Consider the following 26413-nt stretch of genomic DNA (forward strand, 5'->3'; position numbering starts at 1 on the left):
AATAAGCCCCGCGTCCCCGCCGTTTTATTTCTCTAATTTCGACTTTTCGTAGCGCGACTTTTTGCATTTTCGTTTTGTAAATGTTACGTGTTGCAATTATTTGTATGGCTGACTTGTGCCATTTCGACGAGGATTGAGATGGTTAAAATGACGGGGGCACGGGCTATTAGTGGGGGCGCGGAGAAAATCGAGATTTAAGCCTTAAAATGGCGGGGCAGCGGAGCGAAAACTCGATGTTTAGCGGGGTCGAAGGGCGAGATTTAGTAACTGGTATGTCAGGGGCACGGGGCGAAAACACGATAATTAGCGCTGCTTAGACGTCGAGTTTTCGCATCGCGCCCTCGACATTTCAGTTTCTAAATCTCGACTTTTCGCCCCGCGACCCCGCTGATTATCGTGTATTCGCTCCGCGGCCCCGCTAAATAGTGGGTTTTCGCCCCGAGCCTCCGCCATTTTAACCATCTTAATCATCGTGGTTTTGCTCGGCGAGGTCTCGGGGTGAAAAGTCGAAATGGCACAAATCAGCCACAAAAAAGTCGAAATTAGAGAAATAAAACGGCAGGGTCGCTGGGCGACAACCCGCTAAATAGCCAGGTCGCTGGACGAAAAGCGGAAATTTAAGCATTACAATGGCGGGAGTGCGTGGCGAAAACTCGCTAATTGCAAGGTCGCGGAGAAGGAAAAGTCGAGATTTAGTAACTGAAGTGGCGAGGGTGCGGGGCGAAAAATAATTAGCGCTCTTCAAACGTCGAGTTTTCGCACAGCGCCCCGCCATTAGAGTTATTAAGTGTCGACTTTTACCCCGGCGACCCCGCTATTATCGTGTTTTTGCTCCGCGCGCCAGCTAAATTGCGAGTTTTCGCCCCGCGCCCCAGTCATTTAAAAGTGTTAATTCTCGTGTTTTCGCTCCGCGGAACCACAGAGCGTAAACGTGAAATGGCAGAAATCAGCCACCATACCATAGTGTGTTTAACATGCTCTTATAAATGTGTAGAATCGGGCTTTACCTATCCGAAAAGTCTACCTATGTCGTTGTTGCTGTTTTTCGGTGACGGGAAATAGTCTAAATATATCGCCAAATTGTAAAGAACAATGTTTATTGACTTAATGATATGATACGGAATTTAGTTCGTTAACTATGTTTACTTATCATTAAGAACCCTTAATACGTGGGTAAACATTTTATTCATGTTTAGGTGAGTTGTACACCTATTTCTTATCACGTTTATATCTTTGATCGTTACAGGTAAGTGTGCATATATCTATATATTACGTCAGAATACTGTTTTATTTAGTTGCATGTTGTACTCGCTGACTAGACATTTTGTTTCATTTTTACTGATTTTGAGCACTTGAGTGTCTGGGTTATTTCTATTACCCTCGAGTGTATTTTAAGTTGTTTTCAAAACGATATACATTTCAAGATAAAACGTACAGTTATAATTACACAGCGGTTATCTGTTTGTTTGTGGATATGTGCTAAACATACATAAACATACATAATTTGAGAAATAATCCAGTGTTTCTGATACACATTTCCAATTCCTATGGCAATTGTTTAACTGTTCATGGTATTACCTGGTCATATGTGTTCCTCATCAAAGAGTTGAGTCACTAAAAGGATAATTTAGGTATCACTGAGATGAGGTAAAACATATGTAAAACATTAGGTATATGTTTTCAGCTCAGTCTGATCTCGGAATGGCCGTTCAGTGCAGCACGTGTTTCGCGCGATTTCTACGCCGTGAGGCCTTGCTGTTGTTTACTCTGCTTGGAGTATGTTAAGGCTATGGAATTGGCTTTGCTATCAGAACGGCAGATCCTTTGGAAGATGTCCTAATGTGGATAGGTATATTTTAGTTGAATATCTGATAAAAAAAATACAGTCTTTTGAAAAGCAACGGCAAATGATAATGAATTAAGAATATATTTGAAAATTGTTAATACTTACATTTTTATCCTTTTTCCGCAACAATGTTTTTCATTGATTCTCTTTAAATGTAAGACAGTACCATCCACGATATACTCCATTATAATAAACTTCAAGGGCAATAGTCGGGTTTTTTAAGTTTTCAAAATATCTTTTTAGTTTAGAGTTTAATGTAAAAAAAAAAAACGATTTTGATCGGGTCATTTCCTGTCTTTTATTTGGACACTATATCGTGGATTATTACGTAACGTTAAGGAGGTCAAAGTTAGCATAAAAGCAATGCTTCTTTATAAACTTTCATAAAACAAGAGGGCCATGAAGGCCCTGTATCGCTCACCTGACCTTTTGAACTAAGATCATCAAGATTAACATTCTGACCAAGTTTCATTAAGATATGGTCATAAATGTGGCCTCTAAAGTGTTAACTAGCTATTCCTTTGATTTGACCCCATGACCTAGTTTTTGACCCGACATGACCCAGATTTGAACTTGACCTAAAAATCATCAAGTTTAACATTCTGACTAAGTTTCATGAAGATACAGTCATAAATATGGCCTCTAGAGTGTTAACTTCTTTTTCCTTTGATTTGACCCGGTGACCTAGTTTTTGACCCGACATGACCCAGATTCGAACTTTTCCTAAAGATCATCAAGTTAAATATTCTGACTAAGTTTTATTAAGATATGGTCATAAATGTGGCCTCTAAAGTGTTAACTTCTTTTTCCTTTGATTTGACCCGGTGACCTAGTTTTTGACCCGACATGACCCAGATTCGAACTTTTCCTAAAGATCATCAAGTTAAATATTCTGACTAAGTTTTATGAAGATAAAGTCTTAAATGTGGCATCTACAGTGTTAACGGGCTTTTCCTTTGATTTGACCTAGTGACCTAGTTTTTAACCCCACCTAACCCAAATTTAAACTTGACCTATAAATTATCAAGATTAACATTTTGACCAAGTTTCATTAAGATATGATTATAAATGTGGCCTCTAGAGGGTAAACTTGCTTTTCCTTTGATTTGACCTAGTAACCTAGTTTTTGATACTATATGACCCAGATTCAAATTTTTTTTAATAATTATCAATATTAATATCCTGACCAAGTTTCATGAAAATACAGTCATAAATGTGGCCTCTACAGTGTTAACAAGCTTTTCCTTTGTTTTGACCTGGTGACCTAGTTTTTAACCCCAGATAACTCATTATCGAATTCGTCCAAGATTTTATTGAGGATAACATTCTGACAAAGTTTCATTAAGATTGGGTCAAAATTGTGACGTCTAGAGTGTTAACAAGCTTTTCCTTTAATTTGATCTGGTGACCTAGTTTTTGACCCCAAATGACCCAATATCAAATTCTTCCAGGATTTTATTGAGGGTAACATTCTGACCAAGATTTATTAAGATTTGGCTAAAAATGTGACTTCTAGAGTGTTAACAAGCTTTTCCTTTGATTTGACCTGGTGACCTAGTTTTTAATCTCAGATGACCCAATATCAAATTCGTTTAAGATTTTATTGAGGGTAACATTCTGACCAAGTTTCATTAAGATTGGGCCAAAAATGTGACCTCTAGAGTGTTAACAGTCAAATTATTGACGACGGACGGACGGACGACGACGGACGACGGACACAGGGTGATCACAAAAGCTCACCTTTGACGCTTCGTTCTCAGGTGAACTAAAAACGACAATATGCATGGGTCAGAATTTTACACACAATCATATTTTAGGCCATAAATGAAATTATTGACCTATTTCGAAATTGTTTATTCTATCACCCATAGAGACAATTAGATGGATGCAAAACACATCTGGGTAAAAATAAAGATGATATTCACGAAAAAACATTTTGCGAATGTGATGGATCAAATAGAAAACATACACCAATTTTATAATGTTTAATGTAATATTGTGTTCTTTTTCTATATCAATAAGTACTAAAATTGAGAATTCATCGTACAAGATTTAATTTAACCAACAGTAAATGCAGTTAAGTCCTTGTTTCTCATCTACATCTGCAATTATACCTTTTCAGGGCTGCCGGGACAACTCTATTTACGCATGTTGCGTATGATGATAGTACCCCTGATCATTTGCAGTGTTATTTCAGGTAAAAAAGTTTTGCGACAGTTTCACATAAATACCCATACAGTTAAAACAAAGATAGATATGCAATTGGATAATTCACATTCCAAGAATGTGTATACCTGGATCGATTCTGTAAAATACGGCTTGTATTTCACAAGTAAATATGAACAGGCTGAAACAAAATAGATGAGTACGGTCAAACCTGTATTGTACATGTTGCCGTTCTATTTTCATTAATAAGACCTCCCTATATCTTAAATTCTTCCGTTTATTTCTACAAGAACGACCTCCCTAGATCCTAAATTCTTCCGTATTTTTCTACAAGAACGACCTCCCTAGATCCTAAATTCTTCCGTTTATTTCTACAAGAACCTCCTCCCTATATCCTAAATTCTTCCGTTTGTTTCTACAAGAACCACCTCCATAGATCCTAAATTCTTCCGTTTGTTTCTACAAGAACCTCCTTTCTATATCCTAAACTCTTCCGTCTGTTTCTACAAGAACCTCCTCCCTATATCCTTAATTCTTCCGTTTGTTTCTACAAGAACCTCCTCCCTAAATCCTAAATTCTTCCGTTTGTTTCTACAAGAACCACCTCCCTATATCGTAAATCCTTCCGTTTATTTCTACAAGAACGACCTCCCTAGATCTTAAATTCTTCCGTTTGTTTCTGCAAGAACGACCTCCCTAGATCCTAAATCCTTCCGTAGTCGTAAGAGGGTCCCATGGAAGATTAGCTTTGCTAAATGTGTTACCCTCTTTAAATAAAGAATTTACTTACTTACTACGTTTATTTCTACAAGAACGACCTCCCTATATCCTAAATTCTTCCGTTTATTTCTACAAGAACGGCCTCCCTAGATCCTAAATCCTTCCGTTTATTTCTACAAGAACCACCTCCCTAGATCCTAAATTTTTCCGTTTGTTTCTACAAGAACCACCTCCCTATATCCTAAATCCTTCCGTTTGTTTCTACAAGAACCACATCCCTCGATCCTAAATCCTTCCGTTTATTCCTACAAGAAAGACCTCCCTATATCCTAAATCCTTCCGTTTATTTCTACAAGAACGACATCCCTATATCCTAAATCCTTCCGTTTATTTCTACAAGAACGACCTCCCTAGATCCTATATTCTTCCGTATGTTTCTACAAGAATCTCATCCCTATATCCTAAATTTTCCGTTTGTTTCTATAAGAACCACCTCCATAGATCCTAAATCCTTCCGTTTGTTTCTACAGGAACCACATCCCTAATACCTAAATTCGTTTTATTTGTTTCTGCAGTCCTTAATCCATACATTCTCTTTACATTCTGAATTCTTCTGTACCGCCACTATGCAGCAACCGCCTCTCTAGACTCGAAATTCTACTGTTTATTTCTTCAGGAACCGCCTCCTTATATTCTTATTTCTTGTTTGTTTCTACAGATACGGCTCCAGTAATTCCTCAATTCTTCTGTTTCTTCCTACAGGAACCGCATCACTAAGCTCTTAAATGCTTTTCTTTGTTTTTACAGGAACCGCCTCTCTAGATCCGAAATTGAACGGAAAGATAACTATTGTGTCATTCGTTTACATCTTTCTCACCAACTTATTTGGAACTATTCTTGGCATCGTGTTCTGGCTTATATTTCAACCGGGTATGATTTGTAACGTAAATGTGTTCTTTTTTAGATCGAGGGTTAAACGGAAAACAGTCGTAAGTTGTTCTTTAAATTCAGTGTGTAATGATAGTTTTCACTTCAATATGCATTATAAATGTAAACTGATTTTATTTCCGAATCAGGACATTCTAACGTAGTGGTATTATATTCCCTCTGTTATTAGTTGACATGTGTTGATATATAATTTACTTTACTTTCAACATTACTTTTCAGCATACTTTAAATTACTGAAAATTGATATATCTAAATCTTGATATATTAAATCTTAAAAACAAACCAAGAAATATACGGTTAGGTCATAGTTGTTTGTACATGTAAACGCTGAGAATAGGTTCTACTGCAGATTAGTTTATTCCTTGTTTACCATTTGATGATGCGCAATGGAACCAACAGGTATAGATTTACCGAATATGCAATTCCACATATAAGTTATTTCCATCTTTCATTTAAAGGTAAAAACCAGGCAGGCCTTAGAGATTCAGCAGAGAGTAAAACACAAATTCATACTCAAGATATATTTGATGATTTAATAAGGTTGGTAACTTTATTCAGCTAACTACTTATAAACCACCAACTTACCTTATAATATCCCTGCCTTATTACGTCAGTATATTTCATTTCTTCAATAAATATGTATAAATTCTAATAGACATTTGCGAATTAAGTCTACGTGGACTGTGAACACCTAAGACGATTGATTATTCAAGGGGACCGTCTCAACATGATCATTTTAATTTATGTTTGATATGAAAACATTCCTATAATGATGGTAAGGTCTGACTTATTATATGTCACCGGACAGGATAAGATTTGGATTTGTCTTTCCGTCCGTCTGTTCACCAGAGAAATGTTTTGTTATACATATCGCAAAAAGTATTTGATCTAGCGTCATAACATTTTCCTGAAATGTTCTTTAATATTATAAGTTTGGCATCTGCGTCAAAGTTGAAAAGATGAGCTAGTCTGATCGCAATGTATCCGTATTCCATCGTCGTCGTCGTCCAACATGAAAAAAAATCTAAACTGGGTCAGCTGGGATCAAAATGTAGTTCAGTAGGGAAATCATTGTGAAAACTGTGGAAAACGTGATAGCTTGCGTCTCCATTTCTTTGTTGTTATTATATGCCCGAGGGGACTATTTTGGGATACCACAGGTGTTCATCTGGCCGTCTGTCTGTCTGTGCGTCCGTCTGTCCGTTACCAATTTCGTGTCGACTCCGATCTGTAACTCGTGTACCCATTAAAGGATTTTAAACAAACTTGACAAAAGTTCTCCACATCAAGACGACGTGCAGAGCGCCTGTATCAGGTGGCTCGCTTTAAGGTCAAGGTCACACTTAGGTGTCAAGGTCATATGACTTTGTTTTATGTCCGCTCTGTAACACTTGATCTGTTTGAGGGATTTTAAAGAAACATTGCACAAATGTCCACCACATCGAGACAAGGTCAATGTCACACTTAGGGATGGGGTCAAAGGTCATATAACTTTGTTTCTAGTGCGATGTGTAACTCTTGAACTGCTTGAAGGATTTTAAAGAAACTCGGTACAAATGTTCATCACATTATGACGACGTGCAGAGCGCATGGCTCGCTTTAATACTTTTGGCGATATGTGTAGCATAACTTCTCTCTGGTGGACAGAAACACGGAACAAGAGCTGTCCGTAAGACAGCGCACTCGACTGCTCTCAGTGCTTGACTCTGAATTAGTAAAACAATTTCCAGTTAAATCGGGACATAACTCTGTCAAAATTCAAATCAGAGTAATGGGGATTGTTTCTCCGCGTGTAAACTTTGATAGTAAAACAGCATTTTAAGTTTCAAGTCAAAAGCTTTAATAGTAACAGAGATATTTGACTTTATCAAATATTTTAACAAAAATGTCTAAGTAAAAAGGGGGGCATAATTCTGTCAAAATTCAAATCAGAGTTATGGGGTTTGTGTTTCCTGGTGTAAACTTCGATAGTAAATAACTATTTTAAGTTTCAAGTCAAAAGCTTTGATAGTAACAGAGATATTTGACTTTATCAAAGACTTAAACCAAAGATTCTAAGTTAAAAAGGGGCATAATTCTATCCAAATTCATATCAGAGTTATTGGGATTGTTTCTACTGGTGAAGCCTTTGATGGTAAATAAGTTTTTCAAGTTTCAAGTCAATAGCTTTGATAGTAACAGAGATATTTGACTTTATCAAATAAAATTAACCGAAAATTCTAAGTTAAAAAGGGGTATAATTCTGCCAAAATTCAAATCAGAGTTATGGGGATTGTTTTTCCTGGTGTAGACTTTGATAGTAAATAACTATTTTAAGTTTCAAGTCAAAAGCTTTGATAGTAACAGATAAATTTGACTTTATTCAAAACTTTAACCAAAAATTCTAAATTAAAAAGGGGCATAATTCTGTCAAAATTCATATCAGAATAATGAAGATTGTTTTTCCTGGTGTAGACATCGATAGTAAATAACTATTTTAAGTTTCAAGTCAATAGCTTTGATAGTAACAGAGATATTTGACTTTATAAAAAAATTTAACCGAAAATTCTAAGTTAAAAATGGGTGTAATTCTGTCAAAATTCAAATCAGAGTTATGGGGATTGTTTTTCCTGGTGTAGACTTCGATAGTACATAAATATTTTAAGTTTCAAGTCAAAAGCTTCGATAGTAACAGATAAATTTGACTTTATTCAAAACTTTAACCAAAAATTCTGAATTAAAAAGGGGCATAATTCTGTCAAAATTCATATTAGAGTAATGAAGATTGTTTTTTTTTTCCTGGTGTAGACTTCGATATTAAATAACTATTTTTAGTTTCAAGTCAATAGTTTTGAGAGTAACAGAGATATTTGACTTTATCAAAAACTTTCACCAGAAATCCTAAGACAAAAAGGGACATAATTCTATCAAATTTCAACCAGAGTTATGGGGATTATTTCTCCTGGTGTAGACTTTGATAGTAAACTATTATAAGTTTCAAGTCACTAGCTTTGATAGTAACAGAGATATTTGACTTTATCAAAAAACTTTAACCAACGGCGACGCCGACGCCGGAGCGAGTGCAATAACTCTACTTTTTCTTCGAAAAGTCGAGCTAAAAACAAGCATAGCCGAATCTATATCACCTACCGCATAGTGATGATATAATAACCCAAACCCTATTGCCGTTATAAACTCTTTTTCTTACTGCGCATAATATAATCAAATGTTGAGACGGTCCCCTTGAAAAATCTATCATCTTAGGTGTCCACAGTCCACGTAGACTTAATTCGCAAATGTCTATTAATAGGATGTTAAGTGTTGAAAATTGTTTTAATTACAGAAGGCACCTAGAATAATGATAAAATAAGACGGAAACTGGTCTGTCTAGTATTTGAGCTATTTGATATTTGTGTTCCAAGTTATACAAAGACTTAAAAAAAAGTAGCAAACAATCGGGCTGTTATCAAGCTGCCGTGCAATATTTCTGACTACTAGTAAGAGGTTGATATACGGCTTGGTTGTGCCTGCTTGCCATAATGGCACACCTAGTATCATAATTGAATGTCATTATGAAACTAGGTGTGCCATTATGACTTGAAGGCACAACCAGCCGTTTATTTACCTTTTTACTTTATACCTTCGCTTCATATTCATCTTGGTATTTTCATTTTACATATTTTTTACTACAAACTTATAGGGCCTAAGCATCATTTGTATTGATTCTTTTCATCAACAGTGCCGTCAATATTTGACAATCGATCTGAAAATGATTCAGCACCCTTTCACCCGCCATAATGACGTTGCTACATGACGTCAACGTCAGAACGCGCTGACGTTCCGGTTACCCGAGGCCATTATGATTACTAGTATGGGGCGTGAGGCGCACTGCGCCATTATGGATTCATCAATAGAGGCCATAATGACCGTTTTAAACAGCTTTTTGTTACTATTTATAGTAACGTATACATGTATAATAATATTTATTTTACCATGATATGGTAATGCTTTGACTGATTTAAATTGAGATTGTTAATGATCAGATAGCATAACGTCACAAATTTGCAGTTCTTATTACATTTATATAGCACAGCTGTTGTTCCCCAGTGCTAAGAAACGTATAAAGTCAATTTGACAATGTATCTCTTATGAAGATTCATTTTTACCTCTTCACATGTTTCAGATGAAAAAAAAAATGTTGTTTATTTTTTCTTGACGCAGAAACATATTTCCAGAGAACCTGCTTAAAGCGACATTTGTCCGAGTTCAAACAAAACATAAGACCGTTACTATTGCGCAGACTACTGCTTATCCAAACTCATCAGAAAGACTGCCATCTGTAACTGAAGTTACAAAATACCTTGGCGAAGCAAATGGAGCTAATTTACTGGGTTAGTCTTTATCTCTTATGAACAGTCTGAAGCAAACAGAATCTGTTATTATTAACTTGCTTTAGATGTTTTGATTGACAGAAATAATGTTTATAAACGTAATGAAAGAAACCTTTTATTATTATTTATTTCATCTTGCCAATATTTGTCTCATGTGTATTACATGTATATTGCAAATCAATTTTAGGACTAATAATGGCGTGCACTGTTCTAGGAATCGCTGCATCTACAGTTAAAAAGCATGGCAAGATATTTGTTAATTTCTTCACGGCATCATCGGCAGTTGTAACAAAAGTTATTTGTTGGTTCATGTGGTATTGTATGATCTTTGCAGAATTATTTGTAATCAGACTTAACATCTTAAACCTCACTTCCAGTATTCTTTTCTAAAATCACTATTTTTTGACACTTTATAACATTTTAGGTATTTCCAAATCCATAAACATGTTTGACTTCAAATACGAAATTAGTTTTACTGGCTTTAGCCTGCTGATGAAACAACATGCTTTCATTGCATATAAACTTACTTCTTATAAGTGGTCACATATATCACGTCATAAATAATTCAGATTAATTTTAACATGATATGAAACTTCATTAATCTTGATAACATCCCAGTCTTCATCTTAGAAAGGCTCATTGGAATTAAAACGCTTTTTTGATAACAAGATACATTGCAAAAACTTACACTTACTCTATCCGTGATCATATCTTACGTTACTCTAACCGTGATCATATCTTACTTAACTCTAACCGTGTTAATATTTTACGTTACTGTAACCTTGATCATATCTTACGTTACTCTAATCGTGATCATATCTTACTTAACTCTAACCGTGATAATATTTTACGTTACTGTAACCTTGATCATATCTCACGTTACTCTAACCGTGATCATATCATACGTTACTCTAACCTTGATCATATCTTACGTTACTCTAACCATGATAATATCTTACGTTACTCTAACCTTGATCATATCTTTTTTTGTGAAAACTATTCTATTATTTGATACATATCGAGATTTTAATTGATTACTGCAGAGCACAATTTGAAATGGAGCATATATTACTATCTGTTTAAAAAGGACGACACCACTTGGTGTTCTCAGCCTCACTGCTGCTACTTCGGCAGATATTGACGAGGTAGAGGGAGTTTTCACAGATCTTGGTCTCTTCATAGCGGCCGTTGTTATAGCTCTTGCTGTTCAGCAGATTATCATCTTGCCCTTGATTTTGTTTGTGAAAACACGAAGAAACCCGGTAAAACATATGTGGCATGTATCACGTGCTTGGGTTATAGCATTTGCAACGGCAAGCTCGTAAGTTATCAACAGAATTATATATGATTTACTTTAATTCATAGGAAAGTGATCAACACAAAATCAAATCACTTTGTAATATATCATTAAAGGGTAAGGAAAGCCTGACAATATAAGTTAATTTAATATGAAAGCCATCCTCAAGTCTTTCATTACGCCAAGAGAATTTTTAAAATCGGACCACTGTTCAAAAAGATATGGTAGTTTGAAATTTATGAAAATGGCTGATCATGGAGGCAGCAATTTTAGTATGTTCATGACGTCATTTACACACTGTTGAATTCTTTATTTAGCAAATAATCTTTTAAATAGATTAATTACATGTGTTTCTTGAGTGTAAGGTGTAAAACATGATCATGCCTTTCATTATAGCTGGAAAAGTAGAGAAATTATTTACAGTAGTAAGTAAATACAGTTCAGATGTGTATCTCAAAATTTAATAAATCCGCAATTTGGTTGGTTTTTTTGTTGCCATGGAAACAAAGTGGTCGTCAATTTGACCAAATATTTAAATGCTTTCTCATTTTTACTCCGATTTTAAAAATTCTTTTACTTCTATAATTGATTTAAGAAATCCAAGATGACGAAATTAACGTAAGAAAACGTTGCCTTTCCCTTTAAAACACGTGTTGTTGAGTATTTTGTTATTACGTAAATATCTTTCATTTTACCAGCATTAACATCTTCCTGATGCATGTACATAAACTATTATTGCAAGTGGATTTATATTTAAATATTATTTTCACAACTGCTCTTTTTCTTTATTTATGTTTCTACAGAGTGGCTACATGCATAATTATATGAAACGACCAAACCTTGCGAGAAGACTTGTTTAAAAGAGATGTATATGAACAAATTATGATATAATACATGAAAAAATTTTGACGACAACATATTTATGTGCCTGTATACAGCTGTGATTCCTTCCTTGATACTAAACTAAGATATTATTTTTCTTTTAAAAGGGCAATAAGTATACCAGAAATGATCTCCGCTTGTGAGAACTATTTGAAACTTGACAGTCGAATCACCTGTTTTGTTGTATCGTTTTGTGTCACACTCAGTGCCAAGGGAGCTGCTGTATTCATTGCCTGTTCCTGCCTGTTCATTGCAAACCTGACAGGACACACACCTACCGTGGGCACTGTCGTTATAATTGGGTAAGTTTTTAAATGAAATTGGAGGACAAACAACATTTTCGTTTGTCGATAGCAAGTACAGCTGAAAGCCTAAAGTCACATTTCAGTTCCTTATGGTAAGAATGACAACTCACATATTTATCTTTTACCGTTTATGTTTAACTTATTATTTTGATTACTCTGCTACTTGAGTCTTCGAACTAGATTAATAGGTTGAGTAGAATAGTGTCATTTCTATAAATATGGAAACAAGAACTGAATAAGAATTATAATTTCTGTTAGCAGAAATATTGGAAATTATATAATTTATAATATATCTATATCATTTCTTTCAAAAGTTCGACTTGTATTTCACCAGAAAGAAATCCATATTGTACATTATGTACTGTATATTCTCGGACTACTTTCATTTAATATGCATGACCTGACACACTTCTCAAAATAGCGCACACAAAAACTACACTAAGTTCTATTTTAACATCGATAAACATTGAAGTTTTCGTTCAATAACAAAACCAAAAAGAAAAACATAAGTTGAGATATATATTATTTATAATAAAAGAGTCATTATAACAGTAGCCATATCTGGTATCATGTGTACGGCTTGAGTGGACTTTGCCAAGTTGCCAAGACAGACCACACTTGGCGCACGCGTGCCTCGTGTGATCTGACCTGGCAAAATTAACACGAGCCGAATACAGCATTCCGGATCAAGCTACAATTATAATAACCCTATTAGATTACGGTGTTCCGATGTCGTACGGCCGACACCTGCAAGCGTAAAAGCGATACAACGATAACACAATGCAACATCGCGATGCGCCAACACGACACTCTGAGGCGAAACCACGACAACACGACACGTAAGCACGACTTCAACACAATGCGACAACTCGACATTTATATCGTATTATCGCATCGTATTGTCGTGTTATCGCGGCATGATGTCGAGGCCAACAGTACGACAAAAATATCACACAATAGCATCATGTTGTTCTGATGTCGAGGTCGATGGTACGACATTAATGTCGCAAATTAATGTCGTGTTGACGCTGTGTCAAGATCTCCAGTACGATGGTACGAAAAAGGTATCAATATCGTAGTAGATTTAAGTTACAAACCAATAAATACAATAGTTCAGAAAACGTCAATAATGTCAAGGGAATTTGCGAGATTATTACCTGTGCTTGATCTGCTGATTGGTCAGACAATACTGCATTGGCATAGTTATTTTCTTAAAAATGAATAGCATAGGGAATTTTAAAACATGATGAAAAACTTTCGACTTTAATAATTTGTGCAATAATGGATATCTGAGCTCGTCTTCCATTGGCATGAATATCAATGTCGTACCGTCGTACTGTCGACCTCTGATCCACATCTGATTCAACACGACGCAGTTGTGCGATATTTAAAATGTCTTACTCTCCATCATGAGTGCACGATGCGATAATCAGACAACACGATGCAATAGAATAACAACATGACACGATAGCACGACAGTAAGATGTGATAACACGATTGCAATATTAATGTCGTGTTATTGCATTGTGTTATTAAGCTATCGCATAGTGTTATCAAGCTGTCGCAATGTGTTGTCGTGCTGTGATGTTGTGCTGTCGTATTGTATCATCGTAAAATCGCCCTACCTCTGCAGCTAGGGGCTGACAGTTCGACAGTACGATTGGCCTATCAGAACGCCGTACAACTATCCATTCAATTGTATATGCATTGCTTCCTAGACCGAAGAAGATACTAGTGTAACCATAACCCTTTCCTTACTATAACTTGCTGGTCACTGTGTCCTCGCTGGCTATCCCGTCAGTACCTAGTGCTTCCATTGTTACTATGATCCTGAGTTATATGAACATCCCTGCTGAATATATTGGTCTTCTAATGGCTTTGGAGTTTCTATTGTAAGTAATGCAACACAAGTTCCTTGAGAGTACATACGCAGTCACAGATTTGTATGTTTACATAATATAAATCGTCTTAAAACATCAGTGACTTTTGAACATTATGTCGCATTTTTGCAGTAAAACTTGAGCTTAGTTTATTTTAAGAATATTTGTGTAAAAGATAATTTTTTCTTAAATGTATCGAGGTACCGGTATATTATTCGAGACATATGTATACTTCCCTAGAGGAAAAGTGGACCAAGTTTAACATGTTTACTCAACTGAAACCACAGTAGTACTGGTAGGTATTTACAATGTCTATCGATGTCCTGAACTTGTACCTACTACTGAGCCAATCTTTGTTAGGTAACTTAGTGAATCTTTCAAATAAAATCTAATAAAATATGTACATTAAACTATTTTCATCTAGGGACCGACTACGAACGACAAGCATTGTGACTAGCAACATCATTTGTGCGGCTGTAAAACACCAGTTATGAAAAGCTGGACTTGACAATAGTAAGGAAATGACAGGAATATCACATGACATTTCAGATATCGCAAAAAGCTGCGAGGCTTCTTTAGAAAATGAGATTGTTGTGAAACTGTGAAGTGTAATTGTTTCACGTTCTGACGTTTAAACTTTGATATATTCATAGTGAAAGTGTAACATATTTGCTAATATTGCAATAAAATGCAAGCGCAAAACCAGCTATATTGTCGCCTGATCAACAATATGTTTTATATAGGCAGTTACTTTAATATCAAACGCTAGATACTATTTCATCATTACATACGTAAATTAATGTCTATGCTAAATCATTTGAAGCTTTAACATTGGAAAGAGTGAATTGGAAAACGTAAAGTTTCTGTCCAGTTGTACATTATTTTGTCCTCTTTATATATACCGGACATACCAAGTGGGGTTTGCTGTTTGTATATGCTTTTAGCTCGGTTATTCAAATGTAGAGCTTTTGCACTCTTACAATCGATGTCAGCGCCGTCGTTCCGAATTGATTAAGTTTTTGTATGTAGGATGGTATTGTAGAAACTGCCAGATGGAATGGATTGAAACTTCACACATATTCACTGTAATGAATTAACATGAACACAGGTTCCATAATTCTATTTTGCTATTCCTCTTTTAGAGGTTTTTGCTTAAGTTTTCGTATGATAGCTGGTATCTCAGTACGGGCATATGAGAAGAAAAACGTACTTGTTCTCTTTGATTGTCTGATATGCACTGCACAAGTTCCTAAACTCTATTTTGCTTCTTTACAAAAGTATGCCCCTTCTCCGGCTTTTGCATTCATTCATGGAACTTTCTTTAGTGACAAGGCTGTTGAAGAGTCGAGCGTAGCTGTCTTCCGATAGCTCTTGTTAAGAAACTTGTTTTGATAGCCAACAATTTATGTTTATTAAATGAAAATAACAAAACGCGAATTCAATAAAGTTTTCCCGACGAATGTGTAACTGACAAGCTAAATTTCGAATAAGGACAGTGAATTAATCTTTGTCCTCTAAAGATTTGGACGTCTGTTACAAATAATATGTTTGTAATCCTTTAGATTAACTTATATCGATAATGTTATTACACTCCGGGAGGGAAGCTATTAACTGTGCGCTTGACGTAATTTATCAATGTATTAAAAGTTGGTAAGGCAAAGCACTGGAAATGGCATACACGTCTGAAGTGTTTATATGCAGTTTCTAAACAGCTAAGTTCACTACGCAGGTTAGGGGGAAGAAATCACTTAATTATTATTATTATATGAACGAAACGTATATGGTTGAGGTGATTTTCTATTGCAGAAATGAATGTAACTTTGATTGCAGTTATTGATGAGTTTCCAATTAAAACGTCAAAGCCTGGTCTGGGTCGCTAGCGCGTTGCTATGGTTATTAAATAACCTCTGACTTGTATTTTGTGATATAATTCTATTATTCTGATATGAACATTTGCTGGAGGAGATATTACTGGGTATGATGTTATCAATTATACTAAATTGCAAATAACAGGTACCAAAGCTAAACTGCGTATATGTATTTATTGAACAACAAAGAACTATCAAACAAAAAGGAAATTGCCATCTTTAAGGACTACATTTCATTGTTTAAACACCAATTACATTGAAGCAGTCGAACGTTTTGTTCAGACAAATACATAATACAAGCTTCATATGTAGGCATATATATTTCAATAAGCAACTTCTCTGAATACAGATCAGCTGGCTTTCACAAACATTTTAATGTGATTGACAACCTTTAAGAATATTACTTTCCTCATTTGGCACGTGACCAGCTTATAAACTTATATGTCTAGTAATATATAACAAACTATATTACGAAATGTTTCATCATCATAAAAGTTCAGGATGTATTGTTCTTTATGAACAAACATTTTCTGCCAAACTTAAATAAAGGGAAGTTTGATTATTATTTGAAAATATTCATTAACAAATGACCGATGTAAAGTAGATATTTTATCAGTGCATGTATATTGGATTATTAAAAGTCAAAACCAGTCAAAGAGCGCCACTGCTTGGCAGGTGGCTGCTGAGACAAGTTGGAATAAGAACAAACATTCGATTTAGCTGACTGGCTGCTTCAGGCAAGTTTTTGTGTAACACAGGTGACAGCTATATCAACTGTATGTTTATATTAGAGTAATTCCGAAATAGAATGTCTTGCAATAACATTGGATTTTAGTCACTTTAAGCAGATAACGGGAAGAAATGGTAGTAAAGCTTTTAAGTTTTGAATGTTAATTTTATAAGCATTAACTGCGGTGAAATTCATACAAGTTTACAAATTCTTCGAACTCATACCTCTCTGCAAAGTAAGATGTTTTCTTTCAATTTGAACGCAATTTAAATTTTATATAAAAACGAGAAGAAATTTAAGTGCTCCCAATAATGTGACACCTTGAAAACACCATATTATAGAAATATAGATGTCAAATATTTATAGGTTATTAACTTGTATGTGAATATATGAGTTCTGCAGCAGTAATATTGCGCGACTTTAGGAGCGCAATATTATCTGCGAAAGAACGAGTGCATATATCCACATACAAAGTTGATGACATTTTTATTACATACCCACTATCAAATAATTATTTTTGTCTAAATTATCGTTCTGTAACGAAAGACAGGAAAAATACGAAAAGAACTTCTCCGAAAATGTAATTAACAAACAAAATCGACGCGCATTAATATTTTCCGCGAAAATGACGTCAATTTGTTGTCGCAACGTACGCGTGGACGCCATGGACATCACGCGATTTATTTCCATTACAACGTTTGCTACTTAATTGCAATTCTTTCATTTTCTTTCTTGCGTCGCCATGATCTGTGGTTTGTGGCAATAGCTGCTTGTTAGTTGTTGGAATAAGTGACGTTAGTCGTCTGCCCATAAGAAGTTGAGCGTGCGACCATAAACATTTAAGTGGTGTATTCCTGTATTTTAATAGGGGCAAGTAAGAATCTTTGTTGTCATCCTTAGCTTTTTGAAGTATGCGTTTCGCAATTTTGCGCTGAGACCGTTCGAACTAGCGTGCGTAGGGCTTGAAGTTTCATGTACATATTCCCCCCATTTAGGAAATTTTGAACTGTTCGCTTGTAAAGCATGTGCCGTTGTCAGTTTTAAGTTTCTCACAGATACCAAATCTACTGAGATGTACTTTAAGTTTTCTAATGATAGATGTACTTGTAGTGCTGGTCAATAGGTCAAACTCGAAATACCGGCTATATGCATCAACAAGAACCATAAAATCTTCACCATTCCACGTGAATAGATCACACTAATATTATCTGTCTATGCAGTTCATATTAACGGACGGAATCTTCTTATACATAAAATTTCTCTATTTTTTTTATTGTTATATATACTATAAACTTCGATTTCTAATCTCGATTCTTTTCAAAATTTGCTAATTCCTAACCTGATACTAATATTTTGTTTCATGTCATTTTTTCTATTCAATGCATATTAGCTAAATGTTTGTTCGATGATACATTTCAAACAAATTATGTAATACCGCCAAATTTACTGTAGGTTATCCCATATAGGAGAAGACCTTTATAAGCTTAGCTTTCGGATCTTATCCTTTTTCAACATGTATAATATTGATATTGTAAATTGTAAAATGTAATATGCACATATGTTTGAAATAAAATATGTTTAAATCAATAGATCACATGATAAAAATTGCCACGGTCTTTGGGGCACGTCATGGTGATGCAATGGTTTCTTGGTATTTGAGTCTCTGTGCTTGTTGCAAATCTGACAATGAAGTACGTATTCTTTAATTTGTTTTGACATTGATGGTCAAAACATTATATCCCTAGCCCGTTTAGTCGTTTTTCCTACTCCAAAATTGACCTACATGCACAGCGATAGTCATGTCTTGTCGTAATGACTTTGGTATGACGATTTTTGACCCTTATATAATATCATCCGTAAAAGACAATTCGTCTCTATGATTCCTGTGATCTAACACAGCCAAGGGACAATTTTGTCTATCTTCAGGCCATCCGTTAGAAATGACACTGATAATCGTCTGTAACTGGGCATCTTTGCGAGTTGCAGTTTGAATTTCTTGCAATTTCAGATCGCTAATTGGCAGCGATTTCAGTACTGTATCTACGTGAGTGTCTAATCCATCAATACGATCAGGAAATGTGTCCGTTACGTAATTTCCATTGAGAGCATCTCCAAGAGGAATTTCTTTACCTCTACAGTGTATTACGTCAAGGTCAAAATCTTGAAGTTGTAACAACATCCATTGTAACCTAGACGGTGCACTATTAAGTGGTTTTCTCATTACCGATACTTTCGGTTTACAGTCAGATTTAACAATCGTGCGCCGTCCGTAAACATACGTAAATATAGTGTTTGAATCAATTGCAACCAAATAATATTGCAAGCATTTCTTTCTCAATTTGAGCATAACGTCAATGTTAGTGTCTTTGAAGCGTATGCAATAGGTTTCCCATTTTGCAAACAACATATACCAAGTCCTTTGGATGAAGCGTCCACTTGCAACCTAACAGGCTTGGATGAGTCATAGTAACTAAGTACAGGTGCTTGCATAAGTACCGCTTTGACCTTGTTGAAAGCTTCAGTTTGGGTGGAATTCCATCTTAACTCTACGTCATTACGTAAAAACTCTCGCATGGGGCTTGTAACTTCAGCGAGGTTTGCATTTGGTCAGGTATGTAATCATACCAGCAGGGTTTCTAGCTCAGTGTGGTTTGCTGGAGTTTTCATTTTTGAGAATTGCGCTAATTTTCTCAGGGTCAGGTTTCAGTCCATCGGCATTTATCACGTGACCGAAGTACTTAACTTCTGTCAGACCTATTCTCAGTTTGTCAGGGTTAAATCGTAAACCTACTGCCTTTGCTCGGTCAAGGACATTCCTTATGTTGATGTCGTGATCTGCACATGTGCATCAGAACACTAGTAAATCGTCAATTATTGACGTCACACCTGGTAACCCTTCAAACGCCTCGTCAATTTTCCGTTGAAAAATATCTTGAGAACTTAGAATTTCCATAGGCAGCCTTAGATATTTGTACCGTCCAAATACTGTGTTAAATGTTGTGTGTGAGGAGGAGCGGTCATCTAGCTTAATCGACCAGTTACCTTTGTTCGCGTCTAGTACGCTAAAGTACTTGGCACCATGAAGTTTTGATGGAACGTAGTGGGTAGTAGGGTCTTTGTATGTTTTCATTTAATGCTTTAGGATCTAGACAAATTTTTAGCTTCCCAGTTGAAGGTTTTTCAACACATACAAGTGAATTAACCCAATTTGTAGGTTCCGTAACCTTACAAATGATTTGTTTTGACTCCATTGAGTCGAGCTCTGCTTTGAGCTTTTCTCTCAATCCAAAAGGTACTTTTCTCGGTGGACAAACAACGGGAACAGCATTTTTCTTCAAATGCAATGAACATGTTCCGGGGAGTAACCCTATCCCATGAAACAATTCTTTATATTCGCTATGTACACTGTCCTTATCAAGGTCAGATTTACCAATGGATTCATTCTTGTTGATTGCGTATGTTTACTTTATCAGATCTAAACATACAGATGTTTTGAGGCTTAAAAGTGGGGAAGCAGAACTCTCGATAACATAGAAATCGGAACACACTAACCTGTTATTGTATTTACAGTGTAACTGTATTTTCCAAAGCACTGACAATCGGTCACCTGTGTAGGATGTTAACCTTGCATTGGGGTGCTTAAGGTTTAACTGCTTAAATGTGTGATTTGGGATGCAATTGATTTGTGACCCTGTTTCAATTTTGCAATTTACATTTGATAAATTATCTTTCGTGACAATCAAAACATTTACAATAACTTGATCAGGAGTAGATGAAAAAGAATTTACCGTGTGTACAAAGAATTTTTGGTTATTCTCACTGTCCGATTCGCATTTGTAATCCAAATTGTCACCATCGTAATGTAACTCGTGCACTGATTTACATTTGCACTGCTTAGAAAAGTGATTTATACGTCCGCAGTTGAAACACTTTTGTCCCTGTGCTGGACAGTTATTTAAAGCACTCGTGTGTTTATTTCCACATTGTTCGCATTTTTTGTTCTGTCCGCGTTGATATCCTCTTTGTTGCTGCTGCGGCATCTTCCGGTCTTTCGGGTATGAAGTCTGATCACGCCTGCCGTTTCCTCGTCCCCGGTGTCGATTTATTGCATCAACAGACTGTTGAGGTATTTGCGATCCGGTTGCGATGGCTTGCGTTTGCGACTGGCTCAATTCATACGTATGGGGCTACATCCATGCATTTTCTAGTGTCAGCTCAGAACCTTCCATGATTAACTTCTCTCTGACTTTGCCCGATCTTACTCCGAAAACAATGTGGTCCCTTATAAGATCATGTTTTAATTCTGTAACAAACTGTTCAAATGGTTCACTTTCTTGTTGCGTTCTGGATTTGAAAAGATACCTGTTATATATGATGTTACTTTTTGGTTTGCAATATTCTTCGAATTTGTCGTAATATGATTTTAATTTCTTTTTCTGCTCATTGGATAAGTCCCATGTTGAGTATATCTGTCGTCCCTTCTCGCCGACCCACAACATTAAATAGTTGCACTGAATTTCCTCCGTTTTGCTAGCTAACTGTCCTTTAAACATGAATTCCGCAAGTTCCTTGAATCTCTTAAACGCATTGTTTAAGTCCTTTGAACTCCAGTCCATTCGAGGATTTTGTTGGTGATTATTCTCCATCTTAAGTTAATTCACTTGTAAACGTTACATTTTTTTTAAAAGAATACCTTGATTTTTTATGCACTGTTTTATTGTCAGAAGCTTTACTGTGACATACTGTATCCAAAGTATTCTGACACAATGTTGTATTTGGTGTTTATTCTGTTATAATATAGCCACAGATTGTGTGCTAGTGAGAGAACACAAACACGTGTTGATAATTCTAAATTTTACTGACCACTTGCTATTTCAGGTATATGTGTGGCGGGAAGATACTGAGCATGCGCATTATAACATTCTAAATATATTCGTATATGATTCATTCATTATACAACACGTAAGGAACATTAAAGTACTAAGGTAGCAGATGGCGGTTTTTTCTAGTACTTCGGACTTCCGAGCGATGTGGCCAAGTTAGACGGCTTCCGATATCTTACGAGATGCAGACCTGAAAATAAAAAGATACCGGTTTACATCTTACTTGAAGAAGAAATAAAATACATAGTAAACTTCATACAAAGCATAGATTTTTAAATCCACAAGCCACCTGAAAGATAATTTCAGCCCGCGAAAATACATGACATTTCAGCCCAGATTAGCCACATCTCCAACTGGCCTTAAAATGTTAGGGGAAACGATAGGGCCAAATGGCCACTTGCATTCTGTACTCAGTTTCAAGTATTACTTGCAGAGCTTGACAAAAATATCTGACAACCGGTTACTTTTTTCACTATTTTCAATTGTGTGAGGCCTATATGACATTTGACAGTTCACGAGACGCTCAATGCTGATAGTGGTATATATGCATTTCAAGCAGTTATATGAAAATGATGCCACCAAGCTTACATTCGCATCTGACAGAATTTCTGCAACATACCATTCTTAAACTTGTTAATCACAAATTCACATCAACAAATATTTCAAACATCAAAACAGCATTCACTTCAAGGTTTTATCTCTAATGACAGATTTTGACCTGGCCAATTCGAATCTGTGGCTGGAAACTACCAACTGCTACCTAAAGACTACACATTGAGTCCTTCCACTGAACAGAATTTATTCACTTCAACTTCGCTAGATAATAAGCACGATTAAACTTTCAAATATCTGCTGAGTTTCTTAGTTACAATAATATTTAAGTTCGTTTCACGGCTAATCTAAGCTCTTATATCAATCCGTTTATCTCCAAGAACAGATGTTATCGTAATGTACATGCAAATGCTTTTAATCCCCTTAATGGTTTGCAACAATTCAGGCAAAATAAAAAATATCTTAACACTCAGTAATGTTTTCACGTGAAACGGAATTTATGGCAATGTTTATGTAAACACTCGTAAAAAACCATTTATTATTTGTTAAAAGACGAAATCCAAAAAAAAAAATAAAAAGTAATAATAAAATAAATAATATTTAGATTTCTTCAGTCGGTATGTAAACTTTCTATACTTTATGTTATAATACCACTTTACCACATAATCTAATAAAGTACAAACTAAATGCTTTAATCAAGAAGGATTGTTTCATTACTCGCATGAAATTTCAGTGAAGTTTTCATGTGAAACGGATATCGAGGAAATGTATATGCAGCACTTTAGATATATACACTTAAAATTATGGTCTGTAAAATTTGAGCGAAATTCTAGAACAAAGTCAAAACAGATGATAGTAAGGTTTCTTCAGTTGATACTTATGATTTCATTACTTTATATTCCACATGAACACATAATTTAAAGTACAGACTAGCTGTTTTAGTGTCGATACTGCTTTTGCTTGTAAAATTGTTAAACATTTTGCAATGTGAGCCTGTGATGCGGTTTGCAAAACCAACTCTTTTTAGCTCACCTGAGCAAAAGTGCTCAGGATGAGCTATTGTGATCGCTAACTATCCGGCGTCCATCCGTTGGTCGTCCGTCCGTCCTGCGTCCGTTCACACTTTCCTTTAAATAACATCTCATCCTAAACCACCGGATCAATTTTGATGAAACTTCAGGTGTGTTCATTGGATGGTCTTCCTTAAAAAAATTGTTCAAAGAATTGGATTCCAAACAGAACTCTGGTTGCCATGGCAACCGAAATGAAAAAGTTTAAAAATCTTCGTGTCCAAAACCACAGGTCCTAGGGCTTTTATTTGGTATGTAGCATTATCTAGTGGTCCTCTAGCAAAAAGTTTTCAAATTATCCCCTAGTGTCAAATATGGCCCAGCCCCGGGGTTCACATAATTTTCATAAACTTATATAGGGAAAACTTTGAAAATCTTCATGTCCAAAACCACTGGGTCAAGGGCTTTGGTATTTGGTTTGTAGCATCATCTAGTGGTCCTCTACCAAACTTATTCAAATTACCCCCCTAGGGTCAAATCTGGTCCCGCCCTGGTGGTCACATGGCTTTTTAGACTTATATAGGGAAAAACTCTGAAAAACCGTCTTGTCCAAAACCACAGGACCTAGGGCTTTGATATTTGGTAGGCAGCATCATCTAGTAGTCCTAAAAGATTGTTCAAATTATCCACCTATGGTCAAATATGGCCCCGCCCGGGAGGTCATATGGTTTATATAGACTTATATAGAATCTTCTGGTCCATAACCACAATGCCTTGGGCTTTGATATTTGTATGTCGCATCATCTAGTGGTCCAACATTGTTCAAATTATCCCCCTGGGGTCAGATATGGACCTGCTGAGGGTCATATGGTTTAAATAGACTTTTAAACTTTTAAAAATTCTTGTCTTAAACCATAAGGTCCGGAGCTGAGATATTTAGTATGTGTTATGCCGTAGTGGTTCTCTACCAAGTTTGTTCAAATAATGACCCTGTGGTCAGTATAGGTCACGCCCGCGTGGTCCCTTGTTTTACATAGACTTAGCAATGGCAAATAAATTTGGACCACAAGCATAAAGTTTGATACAGATTTCAATATTCACCTTGAATTCTTAATTATGACCTACTGACATACTTTCTTGCTTTTGAAGGTACTGCCTAGAAATTTGGACTACGTTTATACCTTTTGATACTGATTTCGATACTCATCTTTAATATTCTTAATCCTGATCTACTGACCTACATTCTTGTTTCTGAAGCTACAGCAAAGAAATTTGGACCACCAATTTAATTTTTAAACAGATTTCAGTCTCAAGTTATCTTGAATAATCTTGACCATGACCTACTTACCTGCATTTTGTTAGTGAAGCTTCAGCAAACAAATTTGTTTAAGCAAGCAACTAAACTCAGGTAACGATATAGGGCCGTCATGGCCCTCTTGTTTATTGAACAACATTTATGTTCGCTTAAAGAATGCAGCTTTTCAACAGGTAATTGATATTTAGATGGGAAGTACATGAGCCTACTTATACACATTTACATGTTATTATTATTTAAATAATAATTCATGCAATCTCGATGATATTTTCCAAGTACAGTTTTTTTTTTTGGTAGATGCATCAAGTCGATAGAGAATATTAGGATACTGTCTTATAAATTTAAATCTGTTAAGTGCGTCGAAGAAAATATAAAAGTCGAGGCTGTAACCGATACTTGTATGTTTTCGCAGACGAAGACGAATTTGATACATTCAAATTTATGACAGTAAAATTTACCACCAACTAGATCTAAGTCTGTCTTCTATTTGCCTTGTTCTCTGTGCTTCTGAGGGATCTACATTCCAGATTTTATTTACATAGAAATCTGAACATTAATACGCCCTCCAAATTACACACATGCTGCATTGAAATAGGTCTTTAAAATCCGAAGTATTATAAAAGCGGAAAAACAAAGACTAACATTGTTCTTTTTGTAGCCGACCTCATTGTTCTGCTGAACATGAATGAATAATTTTGATTTGCTGCCAAGTGAAGTTTTATCCAAAGTTCAGTTGCAAGTCGGATACTCCCTCTCACCAAGCATACGTTAGACGTGACTTATACGCATGCAATGTATTGACGTAACGCCGCTTGACAAAAATATAGATAACCGTTTCCTCGATGATTTTTTGTTCAATAAAATTCCATTCCAGATGCAATATATTTCTTGATTTAAGCACAGGTACCTTGCAGTTGGAAATACAGCCACCATTTTGATTAGCCACCGTGATTTGATGTCATTTCTCCCATTTGAAATTCTTTACATACACAGTCACCTAATAACCGACAACACTCGATTTAAATGTGTTTTTTTAAATATCCAGAGTTTTCCAGTGATATTATATCATCGGCAAATTCTAAATATTTTAAAGAAGCATTTAATTCGAAAACTGTTGGTTATTTGGTGACATTAAATGTAAATAATTTCACACAAGAGAAATTACGGTCAAATCACGGCGGGTATTCAATACAGCAGCTTTATTTCAAGCCGCAGAGTATCTGTGGATTTAAGTGCAGAAAATCTAAAATCCTGAACAAACGCTATAGATGAGTCATTTTCCATTCCGTTATAAAAACTTTGTGATAACTGCAAATACGGTATGCATACGCTATACATGAGTGCGATGGTATCACGTACCTAATAAAATCGTGTTTATGAAATAATTGCATAATGTGTCTTTTAGCAGTTTTTCTCTAAAACAAGATGACGGAATTTAAAAAAAAAAGGAAAATTTATTAGACCCCTTAATATTTGTCTTTATTTTGCAAGAAGGAATGATAAATATCTTTATATCGGGGACGCAGTAAAATAAAACTAACAATTCGGACAGCACTAGATCGCTGCTTCAGTTACATTTCTCTATACTTTAAATTTACTTGAATATTATTGAAGACTTCAATGAACGTAATCATTATGTTA

The 26413-nt window shown here is 35.6% G+C and overlaps 1 protein-coding gene across 1 annotated transcript; it reads left to right on the forward strand.

Moving 5' to 3' along the window:
* Positions 1-1056: 1056 nt before the first annotated feature.
* Positions 1057-17236, forward strand: LOC123553832 (neutral amino acid transporter A-like). The gene is made up of 9 exons (XM_045343502.2): positions 1057-1196; positions 1685-1849; positions 3969-4043; positions 5540-5662; positions 6139-6220; positions 9881-10050; positions 10238-11371; positions 12337-12531; positions 14839-17236. The coding sequence occupies exons 2-7, from the start codon at positions 1840-1842 to the stop codon at positions 10438-10440; spliced, it is 663 nt and encodes a 220-aa protein (XP_045199437.2). The 5' UTR covers positions 1057-1196; positions 1685-1839; the 3' UTR covers positions 10441-11371; positions 12337-12531; positions 14839-17236.
* Positions 17237-26413: the final 9177 nt, after the last annotated feature.

The sequence above is a fragment of the Mercenaria mercenaria genome, chromosome 7 (genome assembly GCF_021730395.1).
Source record: "Mercenaria mercenaria strain notata chromosome 7, MADL_Memer_1, whole genome shotgun sequence".
Lineage (NCBI taxonomy): Eukaryota > Metazoa > Mollusca > Bivalvia > Venerida > Veneridae > Mercenaria > Mercenaria mercenaria.

What these genes read in the sequence shown, in the direction of transcription:
- LOC123553832 (XM_045343502.2), top strand. An exon ending in CATTTGCAGTGTTATTTCAG is followed by an intron (nt 4,044 to 5,539) that starts GTAAAAAAGTTT and finishes TTGTTTTTACAG; the next exon opens with GAACCGCCTCTCTAGATCCG. An exon ending in ATATTTGATGATTTAATAAG is followed by an intron (nt 6,221 to 9,880) that starts GTTGGTAACTTT and finishes TTCTTGACGCAG; the next exon opens with AAACATATTTCCAGAGAACC.